At 39.3% G+C, this 19,881-nt stretch overlaps 2 protein-coding genes across 6 annotated transcripts in view; both read left to right on the forward strand.

The window, feature by feature from the left end:
* Positions 1 to 564: 564 nt before the first annotated feature.
* On the forward strand, positions 565 to 3,342 carry RPL35A (ribosomal protein L35a). Its single transcript, XM_057739250.1, has 4 exons — positions 565 to 609; positions 842 to 994; positions 2,095 to 2,239; positions 3,274 to 3,342. Exons 1-4 carry the CDS (start codon positions 599 to 601, stop codon positions 3,295 to 3,297), a joined length of 333 nt encoding a protein of 110 aa, XP_057595233.1. The 5' UTR covers positions 565 to 598; the 3' UTR covers positions 3,298 to 3,342.
* Positions 3,343 to 6,955: 3,613 nt separating this feature from the next.
* The window catches only part of LMLN (leishmanolysin like peptidase), a 63,711-nt gene continuing 50,785 nt past the window's right edge, over positions 6,956 to 19,881 (forward strand). For 4 of the 5 annotated variants that reach the window (XM_057738770.1, XM_057738769.1, XM_057738768.1 and 1 more), the window contains exons 1-2: positions 6,957 to 7,187; positions 19,368 to 19,465. In XM_057738770.1, coding sequence (XP_057594753.1) covers positions 6,993 to 7,187; positions 19,368 to 19,465 — 293 coding nt within the window. In that variant the 5' untranslated portion in view covers positions 6,957 to 6,992. Of the gene's footprint in view, positions 7,188 to 19,367; positions 19,466 to 19,881 lie in introns of all 5 variants that reach the window. The other variant, XM_057738772.1, reaches the window with a different exon arrangement.

The following is a 19,881-nucleotide window of genomic DNA, read 5'->3' on the forward strand; positions in this document are numbered from 1 at the left end:
AAGACAAAAGGACTCAGCGAAAGAATTGTACGCGTGCTCTTGAACGTGGCTTATTTCAGTCAGAAGGCGATTTCTGAGGCTTCTTTTTCTGGCGGTCGCGGAAGATACCTAAGTGGGGGGCGGGGCGGAGAGGCGTGTACCCACAAGGCCACGCGGCGGGGCCTAGCCTTTCTCTTTCAGCCTTCTTGGCCCCGCCGAGGTGTGTGGTGCTCCCGGTGGTTAACTTTGGGGGCAAATAAGCGGGGTAGGCTCGGCCGTGTGCCTCTCGGGAGGCACTGGTGCGGCTCCGACGCTCTACCAGCTGATGGTTTCTGTGGATGCCAGCAACAGGGAGGACAGGATGGAGGAGATTTGGGACTGATGGTGCTGGTCCCCTGACCTCCGAGCATGGGTGCTCCGGTAACCGGAGTTGCTTCCGGGCCCTGACGGAGTGGAATGTGAAATAGAAGCGTTTTGGAGTTTGCTTAGCTGTCAGGCATCCTCTGAGTTTGGGGTGTTTTTCCAGAGGAGACGAGGTGGGAAACGCGCGTTGCAAGAATTTAAACTGATTCTTTTTGTTTTAAGGCCTGCTGGGAACAGGACTTCTAAAACGACAAATATGTCTGGAAGGTACGCGTTTTAAATATCATTCCTTTGTACTTGTAAGTGTGCTTGTAATTTGTTTGTTAGGCATGATCCTAAATGTGAGTTTAAAACTATTGGGGGAAAAAGTTAGGTGTTTGCTGCAGGTAAGTTTTAGGTGGGTGTCATTATAAGGCAAATTATAGCTATGGTTTGTTGAAGTTAAATGTTAAATGAGATCTTTTAACAGTTTATGATTAACAATATATTTTTGTCTTAGGTTGTGGTCCAAGGCCATTTTTGCTGGCTATAAGCGGGGTCTACGGAACCAGAGGGAGCACACAGCTCTCCTGAAAATTGAAGGTGTATATGCTCGAGATGAAACTGAATTTTATCTAGGCAAGAGATGTGCTTATGTGTACAAAGCAAAGAAGTAAGTTTATCGTTTTATGCTTTTTGAGTTTTTAGTTGATCTGTCTCACTTGAAGTTAGTAAAGTAATTGGTAGTGTTGCGGCTTCTACTTTGGGATTTTAAGGAACTTCATGGGTAGTGTTGGATGTAGGTGTCTTCTGCACGTAGAAAAATAACAGCTATTAATTGTTTCAAGAAAGGAGGCAACTCCTTATAATCTTAAGGTTTTATAGAGCATTTCTCGTGTACCTTAATTCATTTTGTTGATCTCTTGAAGTTATATTTTTTATAAATGCTTAAAGGTGTTATCTCTCTGGAGCATTGGTTCTTCACCCTATTCCAGGGCAATTAAAATCTCTGGCATAGAGGCGGGAATGGGGGTGGGAGAAATGGGTGGACTATTGTTTATTACTTAAATTGTTTTTAAAAAGATCTTTGGGAACATGCTTTCATCTCCCTCAGCCCCCCTCCTGCAACGAGTGATCCTTTAAAATTGTGCTGCATGGTTTGCGGGATCTTCGTTCCCTGACCAGGGATCAAACCCAGACCCTTGGCAGTGAAAGCTCGGAGTTTTAACCACTGGACCACCAGGGAATTCCCAATCCTCTAAAATTATAAGTCAGATCATCTGTACATTGCTTAAATTCCAGTTGCTCCCCTTCTCATTTAGTAAAAGCTAAAGTCATTAAAGAGCTTCTAAGACCTTGTGCATTCAGGACTCCCTGTGTCTTCTCTTAACCAGCTAGGATTCATCTCTTGGTATCTTCTGCTTTTCCACAAGCCAGGGCCACTACCTCGGTTTTTAACACAAGCTGTTCCCTTACCTTCTGATCTTTTTTCCAGTGTTAGCTTTTTAGTAAGGGCTTCCCTGGCTGCTTAAAATTGCAGACAAATTCCTCTCTCCCTATATTCAAACATCCTCACATTTCTTGTCCCCCTTTGCCTCCACCCCCCCGCCCCCCCAATATTACAGCTATTACCATTTAAAGTTTCTCAGGTGACTTAAATTGTTAATTAGGGTTGAGGGCCACTGGTCTAAAAGTCATCCTGATTTTGCACTACACGGTACTGGTTGTCTGGGTTTGCATTCATGCCTTTTTTTAAACCTTTTTTAAAATCAGCAACACAGTGACTCCTGGTGGAAAACCTAACAAAACTAGAGTAATCTGGGGAAAAATAACTCGCGCTCATGGAAACAGTGGCATGGTTCGTGCCAAATTCCGAAGCAACCTTCCTGCTAAGGCCATTGGACACAGAATCCGTGTAGTAAGTACATTGTTAGCAATATGGCACCTCGTTGAATCAAACTAAGGTCAAGGGGTTTGGCTTTGACCACTAAGGGCTATTGTGGTTATAAAATGTCACCAATAGATAATGCTGTAAAGTTAGTGACTACTGTGTAAATGTGTTACGGAACATTTTGGCATTATAAGAAAAGTGAAGGCAAAGGGTTCAAATGGATTATGCCTAGATTTCAGATAATTGCTAATGCTGGCCGAGGGTAGTAGGGAATTGTTCAAGGGATGACCCTTGAACAATGCAGAGGTTAGGGGCACAGTGAGAAATCCCTGTAGAACTTTACAGTTGGCCTCTGCTTCTGTGGATTCAGTCAACTGTGGATCATGTAGCATGTTTACTGGAAAAAAAATCTGCATATAAGTGGACCTGCACAGTTCAAACTTGTGTTGTTCAAGGGTCAGCTATTTGAATGAACAGTTTTCTGGCAGATATATTTATTGGGCTCTGAAGTGACCACTAGAAAATAAAACTTCAGCATACCTTTTCCTGGCATAATTCTTAATATTTCTCATCTCTTCATCATGACAGTCTTGTTCGAGTAGGTATTAGCCTTATTTTATAGAGGAAAACAAATGCTCATGTCCCAGGGCTTCAACTCAAGTCTTTAACTCCAGATTCTGTGATTTTTCTAACAGGATGGCTCCTGTTTTCTTTAATTAGCATCCATTTTTAGTAGACATGGCTGCGTCCTTGGGGACACGGGGTACTTTTGAATCCTGCTGAGCAGTTGATATTTCTCATCAGAGGAGGTTTTTACTATCATTGTAGGAAGCAAAATTAAATGGACTCTCAGTGTTGCCAGTACTGGTTCTTTAGTCAAAGAATGTTCACCTATAAACAGAAGGCTGTAAAAGCTTAGTTCCCTTCCCATGAGAATATAAGTCATTAGGTGCCTTTCAGAGATGGATAATGGGACAATGGGACATATATTCATGTTGTGGTTTCAATAGCTGTTTGTATATAAGGTGTACCTAATGACATTGTATTCTTTTTCCCCCCAGATGCTGTACCCTTCAAGGATTTAAATTTATTGAAAAGTAAATAAATAAAAGTGTGGATTTGTTCTCTTGTATTTTTGTTACATGGCTTAAAATTTTCTTTGCCTTGAATTCAACTGCTAAGTGCTTAAAATGGTGGTGGTTATCAGGCATTTTCAGAGTACACAGGAGCCCAGAGCATATGGCAATTACAGAGATTTAAACAATAGGAGGGTTTTGATGAGGATAGGATGTATCTTAATATGTAAGACCTTAAATGATGAGGGGAACGTTACAAGTAAGCTTTAGTTGGGGACAGTGGAAAGGAGTTTATCTTGGAAGGTTTATAGTGATGGAGTGCTGGAACCTAGCCTATGAAAAGTTTTTTGACGAGTGGAGACACCTGCAGGAAGGAGAGAAGTTAGAATTTTTAGCCAGTATTGATACATGCCATGAAACTTCCAGATTTCCACATCAAATGGATCTATTACTCTACCCCCTTATTTCATCTGTGGTACTGGTAACTGCCTCCTCATTAAATTGAAAGAAACATAAAATATCTTGACCTTGTAACCAGCATGCACTTGTTTAATATAGACTGGTTGGGAAACCTGGGGCTTAAAGATGGTACTTGGGAGAAATTTGATGGTATTTGGCAGCTCATTTTAACAGACGTGGATGAGATATCCTTGGGATTTGTGACTGGACAAAGCATTCCAGTATATAGCACTTGGAATGTGTAAGTTGAAAGTGTCCCCATAATGCCACATACCTCAAAAAATCTTGGTGGGATTAGTCAAGATTGCCTGGACAGTGTTGCTTTCCTTGGCTCCATGTTTTAATAGTAAAGTGCAGGATTGAGATATCTTGGCATGATACAAAGGAAACTAAGCAGGGCTGCAAAATATTTTAAATCTCAGTGTGCTGAATACAAGTTTGAACCAAGGCATCAGTTTGCAGTATGGTGGCTTTAGGTGTTTGATGCAGTAGCAGGTACTCCGTTTATTAACCAACAGATCTTGACATTCCAATGAAAATATCAGCAGAAAACTGGGAGTTTGCCAAACTGAGCCCATTTTAAGTTTTTCATTGTATTGGGGTTCTCTAGCAGACTTTAAAATAAATGATTAGCATGCTAAAAATGTATGGGGGGGTGGTGAGAAAAGCCTTTGAAGGAGATGGTGTGCTAAGTACACACAGCATGTCTACAGTTTGCTTATTTTAGTGGTGGCCCTGAGGCCAAAATTGCTATTGGAAGAGTCATGGAAAAGGGGCTTGTGTTCGCAGTGCAAGTCATATTTGTCTATCAGCAACCCTTGGAAGGCATGGCCTCAAAGCAAATGAGGTGGATGGTAAGCAGCAACTTGGAGTCATTGATCAATTCTGCGCTCTCCAGATCTGAGCAGTTCATTTCATGACCACCACAAGTTGAAGTCTGGTTAGTAGAACCCTAAAGAAATTGAACCTGAAAAATCGAGTCAAGGGAAGGAAGTGCAGATCTCAGACCTCCAGTGAGCTTTAGTTACCCTTCTCAAAAAACAGCCAACATAAACTAAAAGTAACTACTTTGTTGTGCCAGTTAAGTAGATGTACTCTTAGAGTCCCATAATAAAGGAAGAGATGCTTGGGGGTGATATTTCAGAAAACGGAGATGGCACAAAGTTTTTATGTGAAAGAAGGCATTTGAGGAACTGTCTAACTGGATTATGTAGTGTGACTAAAATCTGTTGGGAATAATTGGAAAGTAAGTCTAGAGAACTACCAGATGTCAGGATTTTAAACAACAATCTTATTTATTTTGGCCGTGCTGCCCATGACGTGGGTTCTTAGTTCCCCAACCAGGGATCGATCCCAGGCCACCTGCAGCGGAAACACGGCGTCTTAACCACTGGACCACCAGGGAAGCCCCAACGATATGCTTGTATTAGAGTGTCACTGAAGAGCTTGAGTGACAGATGACAAGATTCATGTTTTAGAAAGATCCCTGTGGCAACCCAGCATAAACCGAAGGAAGGGAAAACCCAGCAGGCTTTACAGTCTTAACAGATGCTTGAGCACTGAAATAGAGCAGAGTAAACAAACGAATTTTAAAACCAATTGATTATGAAGAGTAGTCTTCAAAAGTAATGTTCCTAGCTTTGGTTGCTGACCAGGTAACAATGCATTTACAAAATTGGACCAGGAGATGGTTGTGGCGGGGAGTAAGTGAGAGCCTATATTATGTTTTTCTGCTCCCATAGTGAGGTTTGGTCAGTGCAAAGGCAGTCCTCTGGTCAAATTAACACTGGAGGAGTTGCATGTTTCACAGAAATGAACTTAAATGGCTAGCAGCTTGTCCTTTAGACTATCGAAACTTCCTCTCCACCAGCATGACATTGCCTTTACCACTGGAAACTTGAAAATGACTCGTACCATTCTTTATTCACAGTCAGCAATTTCTTTGTGGTTTTGTGTAGAGAGTACCTTCTAAAAGTGATAGATGTTGTTTGAAGTCCCAACTTCCACCAGTGGGATGATAGACACGTCTAATGAGTCTACTTGTAAAATGTCCCACCTATTTCTTTTTTGTCTTTTTTTTTTTTTAGTACATAATCTTCACCAATGAATTGTAAATTCTTGAGGATTTTGTTCTTTTTTTCCTACTACAGTTCCTAGTATAGTAATTTACAATATTCAATCCTGGAATGACTTACAGCTCAGTGCTTTCAGTTCCTGGGGTTAGTTCTTTGTTTCAGTGGTTTGTTCCAGTTTCCAATTTTTTATATTTCCTCACAGCTCAGTTTTTAAGGTAGTTGCCTTAATAGCAAGGATCTACCTAGTCCCCAGGGTTAATGCAGTTGCAATTCTTAACATTCATAGAAGTTAAGAGGTGAGGGTGAATAGTAAAGAACACATTTGATTTTGCAGAAAATGACTTTAAGAAGTGGGTGTAACACGATATTGTAAATCAACTATACTTTTTTAAAAAGTAGGCCTAAAATTGGTAATTCAGGATAAGTAAAAATGAAATTACATTCCATTTACCTTTTTATACAGAGAGCTAAACCATAAAAGATTTTGCATGTGTTTATACATCTAAGCACCTGGCACCTAGTGGATGCATATCTTTTTGGTGAATAACTGAATTAAAAAGTGGAAAACGGCTTCCTAGCTGGTGCAGTGGATAAGGATCCGCCTGCCAGTGCAGGAGACACGGGTTGGATCCCTGCTCCAGGAAGATCCCACATGCTGCAGAGCAACTAAGCCCGAGAGCCACAACTACTGAAGCTGTGCCTAGAGCCCTGCTCGGGGACGAGAGAAGCCACGGCATTGAGGAGCTGTGCACCGCAACTAGAGAAAGCCCGTGGGCAGCAACGAAGACTCAACACGGCCAATAAATAAATAAATTTTAAAAAACACAAAAACTAAAAAAACAACAAAAAAACACACACACACAAATTTCAACACTGACCCCGTAAGGACACCCACATATCACCATCCCATTACCATCAACACCCACTAGTCTTCCCACAGCCCAACTCCTTGGACCTCGAAGTGGCACTCACTGGCCGGCTTCACGCGAACGAGACGCAATGGACATGATGCCACTCCTCATCTTCCGAGGTGAACTGCCTTCGGGTGACGCTGGCCAATCAGCACCTTCCCGCCGCCGAGTCCCTCGACCAGCCTGGAGAGGCGAGGGGCGGGGCCGGCGCGGGGCGCGGAGGCGTCACGTACTCCATGGCAACGACGCGCGGCCGAAGATGGCGGCCGGGCCGCGTCGGCGAGGGGGCGCCTCGGCTTTGGGCCGGGGCCTGAGCCCGTGGCACCCGAGCGGTCCCCTCTGGGTCGGAGGCGTTTTACTCGTGCTGGGCGGGCTCCGGGCGAGCGCTGCCTCTGTGCCTGTCTCCTTCAGCAGTTCTCCGCCCTGTCGGCACCACGTCCCCTCTGACGCTGAGGTAGGGCGGCGGAGGGGCCCTGGGAGGGGAAAGTGACCCGGGAGGCGACGGCGCGGAGCACAGTGACGGGAGCCGGGTGTCCTGGAGGGGGACGCGCGGTCGGGCCTCCCGGCGACGGCGCTCTCAGCGGGCCGGGACCTGCGGGCCGCTCCCTCCCCGCCCGCGGCCGTGCGGAGGGCTGAGCGGAGCTGGGGGTCCCGGCGCGGCGCTCCGCGAACGGGGGCGGGCGGGGCAGCCGGCCCGGGGACGGGCTCCGGCGCGCCGCGCACGCCGCCCCCTGCGCGCTCCCGGCTCCTTAGATCCGGAAGGGGCCTCAGAACGGGCCGTCGCGGCTCCCAGAGAGCTGGTGCTGCCGCTTGTCCGAGGACCTCGCTGCGAGAGCCGCTGCTCTAAAGGTTGGAGAAAGAACGGACGGCGCCGCGAGACGCAGGCGCTCAAGGGGTGTGGGGATGCCCTGCAGGCAGCGCAGGTTGATTGTCAAGTTGCTTCGTCACGTCGCTGGTTTGACCCTGTTCTCCTGCCCTGCCTTCCTCCCATTGCATTTTTCTTCCTGTCTGAATTCTTTGGCTCTGAGGTCCTTAACCTCGAGGCAGCCTGCTGAAACCACCCCAGCAGAATGCTCTCTCCATTTCGCGGTCTTATTGGTACTCTCTCCTGGCACTTAACCAGTACCACTCTGTGGTGACGGCGTATTTTTCAGGCATGTCTTGCCTTTGTAGTTAAATTGTGATTTTCCTTGGGATGAGGTTTGTGTCTTTTACTTTTTTTTAAGCTCTTTATTGGAGTATAATCGCTTTACGCTGTTGTGCGAGTTTCTGATGCGCAACAAAGTGAATCAGCGGTGTATGTACATATATCCCCGTGTCCCCTCCCTCCGTCGTGTGTCTTAAACTTTGATTTCTCCACAATGCTTAGCTCGGAGGAGGGCCCACAGTAATCAGTATTCTTTGAGGAAAGAAGACACAGTACCTGGGGCAGGGCTGCATGTTGCCATTGATTTTCTAATTTGTCTTATTACTCCATCAAGAAAGATGAATCTAGAAATTTTCAGTTCAGCCCAGAAATCTAAGACCATTCATTTCTGTGATAATTTCCAAAAATTTCTGTGCATGCTGTTCATAACCATATACACCAGAATACTAAGTTTGGGGTTTGTAGCTGTATTACAGCTTTTATCATGACACTGCATTCTGGCTGAAGTATTTATTTTTTAGTCTCTTAGCAACTTGTAAGTTTATAATATAGTATTGTTGTCTATAATCACTATGCTGTACATTAGATCTCCAGAACTTATCAACTAGTTGCAAGTTTGTACGCTTAAACGTCTCCTCAGTTCTCCCACCCACCCAGGGTGGGACATTCCTACAAAGCCGTGCACTTCTCTCTTTGAATTTAGATCGAAATAAGAGAAAGTAGTTCAAAGAACTGCAAAAGCTCTGTACTAGAAGGAACCTTAATGGCTGTTTTCTTCTTGTGATTGTTGCCAGTGTACAAATCTCCTACTTACATTTGAACATTTCCACAAAGAGGGTAATTATCTCTGGAGGCAGCCCCTTTGCTTTTTGGAGAGATCATTGCTCTTCTTTGTATAGAGCTGAAAGCGCCGACTTTCCTGCTGGTGGGGTGGTTAAGACTCCGCGCTTCCACTGCAGGGGGCACGGGTTCAATCCCCGGTGGGGAACTAAGATCCCGCATGCTGCACAGCGTGGCCAAATATAATAAAAACATAGAGCTGAAAACTCTCCCCGAAACTTTTATCCACTATTCTTATTTATGGCTCTTGGCGGAACAAACTAAATAGTGACAGTGCTTCAGATATTAAAAGCAAGCTATCAGGTTCTTCTTGAGTGTTCACATTCCTAATAAATTTTCCTAGTTATTTATAGAGTATGTAGTAGCAAGTCCTCCTAACCATTCTCTTTGCTTTAACTTGTACACGAAGTATAGACAAGTACTAGTCACTGTAATACTCGTGACTGCACCTCTGTTAATTGCGACAGGAAATTACAGTAACTTTTTATTGGTTAATGATGGGGAACTATAAAACATTTTGACTCATATAACTTGTTCTCAACTAAAAACTCAAAATTAAAAAAAATTTTATTATGTAAATTAGAACGGAACCAAAACCAGAATGGAATAATGAACTCGCATGACCCTCACCCAGCTTCAACACTTACCTGTATTCTCTTATGGTTTCATATACTTCTACCCACTCCCCTCTTCCCACTCTTATTGTTACTTTCAAAAGTTTTTTTGTAAGATTTGTATATACTGAAATGTAGCAAATGCAGTCATGTATATTCATGTAAAACCCACAACCCTATCACAATATAGAACATTTTTGAGCCTCCAGAAAGTTCCCTGCTATCCTGTGGCAGTCAGTCTCTCCCATCCACCCCAGGCAACTATTGTTCCTTTTTTTTTTTTTTCTCGGTATTAGATTTAGATTTTACATCAAATTAGTTTTGCCTGCTCTAGAACTGAGCTTATATAAGTGGAATTATATAATATATACAGTGATATAGTAGATAACATTGAATTTTCCAATAGTAAATCAACCTTGCATTTTTGCAATAGACCCTACTTGGTTGCAATGTATTATTCTTTTAATACACTTCTGAATTCAGTTTGCTTATAGATTAAGAATTTTTGTACCTATGTTTATGAGTGATGTTGGTTTATAGTTTCTTTTTTTAGTGAAGTTTTTGTTAGCTTTTGATATCAGAATTATACTGACCTTACATAATGAGTTGGGAAGTTCTATCATGTATTTTCTAAAGGAGTTTGTATAAAGTTTCTTTAAATGTCTGGTATAATTCACAACTGAAACTATCTGGATCTGGAGTTTTCTTTGTAGAGAGTTTTTTCTTTAATACTTTTACTGAGCTATAATTTATATACCATAAAATTCACCCACTTGTGTCCAATTAAGTGATCTTTAATAAATTTACAGAGTTACAGAGCCATCACCACAGTCCAGTTTTAGAACGTTTCCTCACCCCAGAAAGATCCCATGTGCCCATGTACAGAAAACCCATGTTTTCACTTCTGGCCCCAAGAAATCACTATGCAGAAATAGATAAATCCAGTTTCTCTGATACAAGTTTTGTATCAGATAGACTTGTATCAAAGAGTGAATTCACCTGTACTATGAAGATGACTTTTTAAATGAAATTTTTGAAGAGCTGCACTTTTTAAAATAAAGTGAAAAGATATTTTTAAAAAATTTTGATCTTGTGTCTTGATAACGTGTTTTTCAAGGACTTTATTTCATCTGAACTGTTAAATGTATTGACATGAAGTTGTCCCTAATAATTTATCCTTTTGATGTCTGTAGAATTTCTAATGTGGTAAACTTGTGTTTATTCTTTTACTCTAGTCCATTCTTTCTAGGGGCTTATTAATTTTATTAATCATTTTAAGTAGCCAACAATTAGCTTTGGTAATTTTCTTTAATTATTGCTTTCTATTTAATTGTTTCCTGTTGTTTATTATTTTTCCTTGTGGATTTACTTTGCTCATATTGTTAGGTGGAAACTTGGATCGTTGTTCTTGAGCCTTTTTCCTTTTCTACTGTGAACATTTAAAAATCTGTGTTTCTCTCAAAGTACAATTTTAGCTACACTCCACAGATTCTGACACATTGTATTTCAATTATCACTTTGTTCAAAATGTTTTTATTTTCCTTGGTGATTTCTTCTTTGATCTATGGGTTATTAAAAATGTTTAAAATATAATTAAATATTTGGTCCTTTTCTTAGGTATCTTATGGTTACTAATTTCTAACTTAGAGAGTATCTTCTGTAAGATTCCAGTTCTTTGAAATTTGAGATTGTTTTATTTGTACCTCAGCATATGCTCCATCCTGCTAAACTTTTCGGTATACTACTAAAGAATATATATTCTAAAGGTATTGAGTGTAATTTTCTATACATGTCAAAAAGGTGAGGCGATTGATGGTACACTTCAGATACCTATATTCTTTTTTATACAGTTTTTAAAGGTTATATTCCATTTACAGTTATAAAATATTGGCTACAGATTTCTATAGTCTTAAACTTTTTGTCTGATAGTCTAAAAATTTCTAAGATTATATATTTTTCTTCCTTTAGTTCTGTCAGTTTTTGCTTCATGGAAGCAACAGTGAATCTACTCTTAGGTACATTCACATTTATAATTATGTATTTCTGATGTATTAACCTTTTATTATTATAAATCATTACTCTTTATTTCTGGTAATACTCTCTGTCTTGAAGTCGGCTTTGCTGATATTAGTATAGCCATTTCAGCTTGCTTATGGTTAGAATTTCCCATCCTTTTATTGATACATTTCACCTGTCAGTGGGTGGGTGGTTGTGTGTGTGTTTGCTTTAGGGATTACAATATGGGTCTTTTGTTTATTACAAATATTTAGTGTTAATATTTCCTTATCATACTGACCAGGACCTCCAATATAATACTGAGTAACAGTGGTGAGAGTGGACATCCTTGCATTGTTCTTGATCGTCAGGGAAAACCATCCAGTCTTTCATTATTAAGAGTATTAATTGTATGGAATACTACTCAGCCACAAAAAAAGAACAAAATTTTGCCATGTGCAGCAACAAGGAGGGACTTGGAGGGTATTATACTAAACGAAATAAGTCAGACAGAGAAAGACAAATACTGTATGATATCACTTATATGTGGAACCTAAAAAATACAATGAACTAGTGAATGTAACAAAAAAGAAGCAGATTCACAGATATAGAGAACAAGCTAGTGGTTACCAGCAGTGTAGTGGATGGTGGGGAGGAGGGGAGATGTACAAACTGTTGAGTGTGAGATAGACTCAAGGGTGTATTGTACAACGTGGGAACTATAGCCAATATTTTGTAATAATTGTAAATTGAAAGTAACCTTTCAAAATTGTATAAAAATTTTTAATGCAAAGAAAGTATTAGTTGTAGATTTTTTGTAGACGGTGCCTTATCAGGTTAAGAAAATTACTTTCTGTTCCTAGTCTGCTGATAGTTTTTATCATGAATGGGTATTGAATTTTATTAGATGTCTTTTCTGCATCAATTGATATAATTATGTAGCTTTTCTTCTTTATTCTGTTGATATTGTGAATTACACTGATTGATTTTTTAGAATGATAAACTAGCCTTGCATCCCCCTGAGATAAAACCCCACTTGATCATGATGCATTACTTTTTTTACATTTTGGTGGATTTCATTTGCTAGTGTTTTTTGATGATTTTGCATATATATTCATGAGGTATATTGGTCTGTTGTTGGTCTTTTTTTTCTTTGTGTAACTTTGTTCAGATTGGTGTTAGGGTAATGCTGGCCTTATAGAATGAATTGGGGAACATTTCTTCCTCTACTTTCAGAAAGAGTTTGGCAGACCATAAGGATCAAGAAGTGGGCGGTGGCCCAATTCCTGGAAATCCCTACCCCTTCCCAAAATAGCTGGAATACTCCTCATACTCATTAGCCTATGAAATTCCCCACCCTTATAAAAACTGACAACCCCGTACCCTAGGGCCTTTCTCACCTTCTGAGATGGCCCACAAGCTGTCTGTGGAGTGTGTTTCTCTCTAAATAAATCTACTTCTTATCTAAAACAAACAAACAAACAAAAAAACAGTTTGCATACAATACCATTGTTTCTTCCTTAAATGTTTAGTGGAATTCATGAATGAAGGTATCTCAGCCTGGAATTTTCTTTATTGGACTTACTTTCTTTAATACATATTGGACTGTGCAGGTTATCTATTTCTTTTTTATTGTGTTTTGGTAAGTCATATCTTGCAAAGAATTTCATCAAAGTTGTCAGATTTATGGAAATACAAGCTTTCTTAATGCTCCCATTTGATATTTTAAATGTCTGTAAAGAGTTCTGGTACCAGTTCTAATGTGTCACGGGTTTTCCACACACCACCAAGCCACTCTCCAACACCAGCCTACAATTCAACTCAATTCTGACCCTGTCTACCCAGAGATATCCTCAGATTCCACAGGTTAAGAGTTCAGACCTACGACATTGCCCCTTCTTCCCCATTTGATCCAGTTGTAAGTCCAGGTTGTCACCTGTGCTTCTGACCAGCCCACTATCGGAAGTTCCAACAACCCCCTCGTCGTTTTGATTAATTTGCTAAAGAGGCTCACAGAGCTCAGAGAAAATTTTTGCTTACTAGATGACTGGTTTATTGTAAGAGGATATAACTGAAGAACAATCAGGTGGAAGAGATGCATAGGGCAAGGTATGGAGAAAGGGCGCAGAGCTTCTGTGCTTTCTGAGCATGTCACTCTCCCAGAATCTCCATGTGTTCACCACTCTGGAAGCTCTGCAGACCCTATCCTTTTAGGTTTTAGGTAGGCATTACCTCGATATTGATTAAATCATTAGTGGTTGTACTTGCTCTTCAGCCCCTCTCCTCTTCTCAGAGGTTAGAGGGGGTGGGGAAGGACTGAAAGTTCCAATCTTCTATTCACATGGTTGGCTGCACTGGTAACCAGTCTCCATCCTTAGGTGCTTCCAAAAGTTACCTCATTAACATGACAAAAGACACCTGATCACTTTTATCATTTAGGAAATTCTAGAGGTCTTAGGAAATTCCAGAAATGGGACAAAGGCCAAATATATATGTTTTTATTATAAATCACAATATCACAGTCTGTAAAGTCTATAGTGAACTATGTCCTGTTTCATTCTTGATACTGGTAATTGGTATCTTCTCTCCTGGTCTGCTTAGAGGTATATGAATTGTTGATCTTCTCAAAGAATTGCCTCTTGGTTTCATTGATTTTTTTCTCTATCATTTTTCTGTTTTCCATTTAATTGATTTCTGTTCTTTATTCCTTTCTTCTGCTTTCTTTGAGTTTAATTTGCCCTTCATTTTATAGTTTCTAAAGATGGAAGCTTAGATCATTAATTTGAGATTTTTTCTAATATAAGTATTTAAAGTTATAAATTTCTAAACACTAATTACATCATGCAAATATTCATTGCTTTTAATCTTATTGTCGTTCGATTAAAAATATCTTCTGATCTCCTTATGACTTCATCTTCAACCTAAGGATAATTTAAAGGTTTGTTGGGGAATTCCCTGGCTGTAAGGTGGTTACAACTCCAACTTGGTCTCTGACTCTGCACTTTCACTGCAGGGGGCGCAGTGAATCTCTGGTCTGGGAACTAAAATCCTGAATGCCACGTGGTGTGGCCAAAAAGAAAAAAAGTTTGCTGTTTGATTTTCTAATATTTGGAGATTTCCCAGTTATCTTTCTGTACTTGCATTGTAATTTAATTTAGTTATGGATAGCAAACATCCTTTGTATGATTTCAGTTTTTTATATTTCTTAGGGATTGTTTTATAGCCCAAAATCTACCAGGTTGATGTTCTGTGTGTATTTGAGAAGAATGTACATTCTGTTGTTGTTGGGGCAGGTGGTTCTATAAGTGTCAAGTTAGTTGTAGTGCTGCTCAGGTCTCCCACATCTTTATGATTTTTCTGTCTACTTGTGTGGATTACTGAGATAGGAATGTTGAAGTCTCCAGCTATAACTGTGGATTTGTCTATTTCTCCTTTCAGTTTTCAGTTTTTGCTTCATGTATTTTGAAGCTCTGCTATTAGGCGCTTACACATTTTAGATTGTTCTGTGTTTTTGGTGAATTGACCCATTTAGCATTATGTACTGCCCCTCTCTTTATTTCTGGTAATTAATACTCCTTGTTTTGAAATATACTTTGTCTAATAATAATATAGCCATTCTGGCTTTCTTTTGATTAATGTTTACATGATATGTCTTCTTCCATCCTTATACTCTCGATTTCTCTATGTCTTTGTAGTTAAAATGGGCTTCTCATAGATAGCAAGTAGTTGTATCTTGCTCTGCGTAGTCTGACAGTCTCTGCTTTTTAATGAGAACGTTCAGTCCTTTTACATTTAATGTTTACATTTAATGTGATTATTGACATGGTTGGGTTTTGATTAGCAGTTTAGCTATTTTTTTCTCTTTGTTTCACTTGACTTTTTGTTTGGGACCTGTTTTTTAGTATTCTATTTTAATTCCTCTGTTGACTTTAGCTATATCTCTTGGCTTTATTTTTTAAATTGAGGTGTAAGTAACAACAATAAAATGCAATATATTTTTGAATGTTTGCTCTAGTGATTATAATATGTATCTTGAATTTATGACATCTACTTAAAGTTAATATTCATGTTAAATATGGGAACTTTTCAACAGTATAGTTTCACTATATCCTGGTCCTTTTGCTGTTATCGTAATATATAATAACTCTACATATATTATAAATCTCACAATTGCAACTTTATAATTTTAGTTTTAAACCATTAATGTCTCTAAAGAAATAAAAAGAAGAAAAGAAATATGTGTATAATTGTGTTGCAGGTCTCCAAAGCACCCCAGGTTTGGTGATTTGCTAGGACTCACAGGACTCAGCAGGTAGTTGTACTCACAGCTAAGATTTATTACAGTGAAAGGATACACATCAAGCACAGTCAGTAAAGAGAAAAGGCTCCTGGAGCGAAGACTGAAGGAAACCAGACACAGCTTCTCATGAAATAAAATGTATATTTTAAGGCCGAACAAGAAAATTTAAACATAAAGTTCTGTCTCTGTGTCTGGGCCTCCTCTCTCCCTACCTGTGTGCATCTGAATTACACGTTAACCAGATCTCCTCAAAGATGGGAGTGCCTGCTGGACCGTAAAGATCAGGGGGTTTTGCCTTTCTTCTGGCACTAGCAATGTAGTTTCTTAAAAGAATGGCACTCTTTCCCACCTCTGTAGGGGGCCATAGTGACTTACTGCTCTTTTTGGCTTTGTAGGTGTTTATCTGGACTATACATCTTTGGTGAACTTTATGTAAAATATCATGTCATTTTGATGTATGATTCTTTGTCTTGAGAATGTGCCTTTGACTTTTCTTTTTATTTATTTATTTATTTATTATTTTTTGGGGGGGTACACCAAGTTCAATCATCTGTTGTGCCTTTGACTTCTAACAGGCATAATAGTTCTCAGAACTTCTGAGAGTCTGTTTCCCAGATTATAATCCTCAGTTTGGCTTGGATAAAATTCCCTTTTCTCTTCTTAAGTTGATTGTTAATTGAATTGTTGTTGATATTTCCAAGAGTCCTCTCCTAGTGGAGTCACATGGGACATGCTTGATCTCTTTAGGAGTAACTTGTAACAACAAGCACAAAATGTTGTCTGCAGGGAAGCTCATCCCGAGTCTAGGAGTCCAGGGTTTTATTGGAGATTGGTCATGTAGACACAATTTCAGTCACTAAAGTTCCTGACTCTGAGAAGTAAACAAACGTTCAGCATAAACTGTATTATTACAATTTGGGCACAATGAGACTTCCTTATTGCTTTTATATCAGTGTAGGGACTGTTTACCATTCAAATTCCAGGACCAGTGAAAGGTCAAACTTGCAAGCAGGCCTTTCTAAAGATAGTAGTCTTAGACCTGCTATGTTAACTCTTTTCTACACAAAAGACTTTTGTATTTACTTATCTATCATTTCCACTTGTCCACATTCCTTCCTACAGATCTTGTATAGACTGAATGTGTTCCCCCGTCGTATGTTGAAATCCTGACTCTCAATATAGTGGTTAGGAGATGGGGTCTTTGGTAGATGATTAGGTCATGAAGGCAGAGCCCTTATGAATGAGATTAATACCCTTATGAAAGAGCTCCTTGCCCCATCTGCCAGAGGATACAACCAGATTATGGCCTTAAGAAACAAGAAGTGGCCCTTCACCAGACACCCAGTCTTCTTGGACTTGCCGGCCTCCAGAACTGTGAGAAATAAATTTCAGTTGTTTATAAGCCCCCCAGTTTATGGTATTCTGTTACAGCAGCCAGAACTAAACAAGATCCAAGTTACCATCTAGTGTCATTTCCATTACCATGAAAAACTTCCTTTAGTTTCCTGTAGTGGAGGTCTGCTGGTGATGAATTCTCTCAATTTTTGTTTATCTGAAATATCTTTATTTCCTCATTTTTGAAGGGCATTTTCATTGGAGAGAGACTTCAGTATTGAACATCTTTCTTTTAGTGATTCAACTATTTGTTCCACTGTATTCTCATCTTCATTTTTTTTAAGGACTTTATTTTTTAAAAGCAATTTTAGATTCACTGCACAATTGTAAAGTGAAGGTACAGAGATTTCCCAAATACTCTGTTCTTCCTCACACGCATAGACTTTCCTGTTATCAACCTCCCCATCCAGAGTGGTACTTTTGTTATAATGGATGAAACTACATTGACACATCGTGATCATCCAAAGTCCAGAGTTTACATTAGCATTTACTCTTGGTGTTGTACATTCTGTGGGTTTGGACACACGTATAACGACATGCAGCCATCATTACAGTATCATACAGGGTAGTCCCGCTGCCCTCAAAATCCTCTGCTCTGTCTATTCATCCCCCACCCCTCCATCCCTGGCAAACACTGAACTTTTTACTGTGTCCATAGTTTTGCCTTTTCCAGAATATCATAAGTTGGAATCATATAGTCTGTAGCCTTTTCAGATCGGCTTCTTTCACTTACTGATATGCACGTAAGGTTCTTTCATGTCTTTTCATGGCTTAATAGCTCATCTTTTTAGCTCTGGATAATATTCCATTGTCTGGATGTACCACTGTTTATCCATCCATTCACCTATTGAAGAACATCTTGGCTGCTTCTGTTTGTAGCAATTATGAATAAAGCTGCTGTAAACATCCATGAACAGATTTTTGTGTGGATATAAGTTTTTAACTCATTTGTGTAAATACCAAGGAGTATGATTGCTGGGTGGTTATGGTAAGAGTATGTTTAGTTTTGTAAGAAACTGCCACACTGTGTTCCAAAGTAGCTGTACATTTTGCTTTCCCACCAGCAATGAATGAGAGTTCCTGTTGCGCCACATCCTTGGCAGCATTTGGTGTAGTATGTGTCAGATTTTGGCCATTCTAACAGGTGCATAGTGATATCTCGTTGTTTTAATTTGCATTTCCCTGATGACAGATAGTGGGAAACATCTCTTCGTATGTTTATTTGCCTTCTTTGGTGAAGTGTCTGTTAAGGTTTTTGGTCCATGTTTTACTTGGGTTGTTCATTTTCTTTTTTTTCTCTTTTCTTTTTTGGCTGCGCTGGGTGTGGCATGTGGGATCTTAGTTCCTCAACCAGGGATCAAACTGGTGCCCCCTGAATTGGAAGTACAGAGTCTTAACCACCGGACCGCCAAGGAAGTCCCTCATTTTCTTATTGTTGAGCTTTAAGAGTTCTTTGTATATTTTGGATAATAGTCCTTTATCAGATGTGTCCTTTGCAAATATTTTCTCCCAGTCTGTGGCTTGTCTTCTTATTCTCTTGATGTTAACCTTCATTGAGCAGAAGTTTTAAATTTTAATAAAGTTGAAATTATCAATTATTTCATTCATGGATCATGCCTTTAGTGTTGTATGTAAAACATCATCACTATACCCAAGGACATCTGGTTTTTCTCCTATGGTATCTTCTAAGAGTTTTATAGTTTTGCATTTTACATTTAGGTCTGTAATCCATTTTGAGTTAATTTTTCTGAAAGATGTTAGCTCTGTCTCTAGATTCAATTTTTTTTCCATGTGAATATTCAGTTATTCCAGCACCATTTGTTGAAAAGACTATCATTGTTCCATTGTATTGCCTTTTTTCCTTTGTCAAAGATCAGTTAAATGTAGTTATATGGGCCTATTTCTGAGCACTCTGTTATGTTCCACTGATCTATTTGTTTCTTCTTTTGCCAGTACCACACTGTCTTGATAATGTAACTTTATAGTAAATCTTGAAGTCAGGTAGCATCAGTCCTCCAACTTTTTTTTTTATTTCAACATTTTGTTGGCCATTCTGGGTCTTTTGCCATCTATATAAACTTTGGAATTCATTTGTTGATATTCACAACATAACTTGCTGGGATTTTGATTGAGATTGCATTGAATCTATACATGAAGTTGGGAAGAACTGACATCTTGATAATATTGAGTCTTCCGATCCATCAGCATGAACTATGTCTCAATGTATTTAGTTCTTTTATTTTTCCTGGGTATTACACTTGAAATGTAGTTTATTAATTTTAAGTTGGGACCTCAATTAGCTAATCTGTACATTTTTTTTTCAAATCTATTCCTTTTTTTCAGGTCATAAATAAGGTCCATCTTAAGGCAAATCATGTTGTAAAGAGAGATGTTACTGAACATTTAAGAATCAAGACTGTCTATGATAAAAGTATTGAAGAGTAAGTACACCATTATTTTGTCATCTTTCTTTTTATTAAGCATCAAACTGTTGAAGATATTTTCATCTGTTACCTGGAGTTCCATAAATGGAACTAGATGCTAATGCACCTACAAAATGGAATTAAGCTTAAATATCCTTTTTAGTTTAGAAAGATTATGGCCATGGGATATGATTTAAATCTATACATCCTGAATAATTTAAACAGAACCAGTGTACATATACTTGGATGTGGTCAATAACAGACCTAGAAGGCACTTCCACAATAAGTACTTGGAGGAAAAATAAGACAAAATACTAATGTGTGCAATAATAAGAACATTTACAAAATTATTAACCAGAGAGATGATATAGCCTAATTTTTAATTTAGAGTAAGAGGGGGTCCAGAAAAGAGAGAAATTATGAATCTGTAGTAG

This window comes from Hippopotamus amphibius, chromosome 6 (genome assembly GCF_030028045.1).
Source record: "Hippopotamus amphibius kiboko isolate mHipAmp2 chromosome 6, mHipAmp2.hap2, whole genome shotgun sequence".
Taxonomy (NCBI): domain Eukaryota; kingdom Metazoa; phylum Chordata; class Mammalia; order Artiodactyla; family Hippopotamidae; genus Hippopotamus; species Hippopotamus amphibius.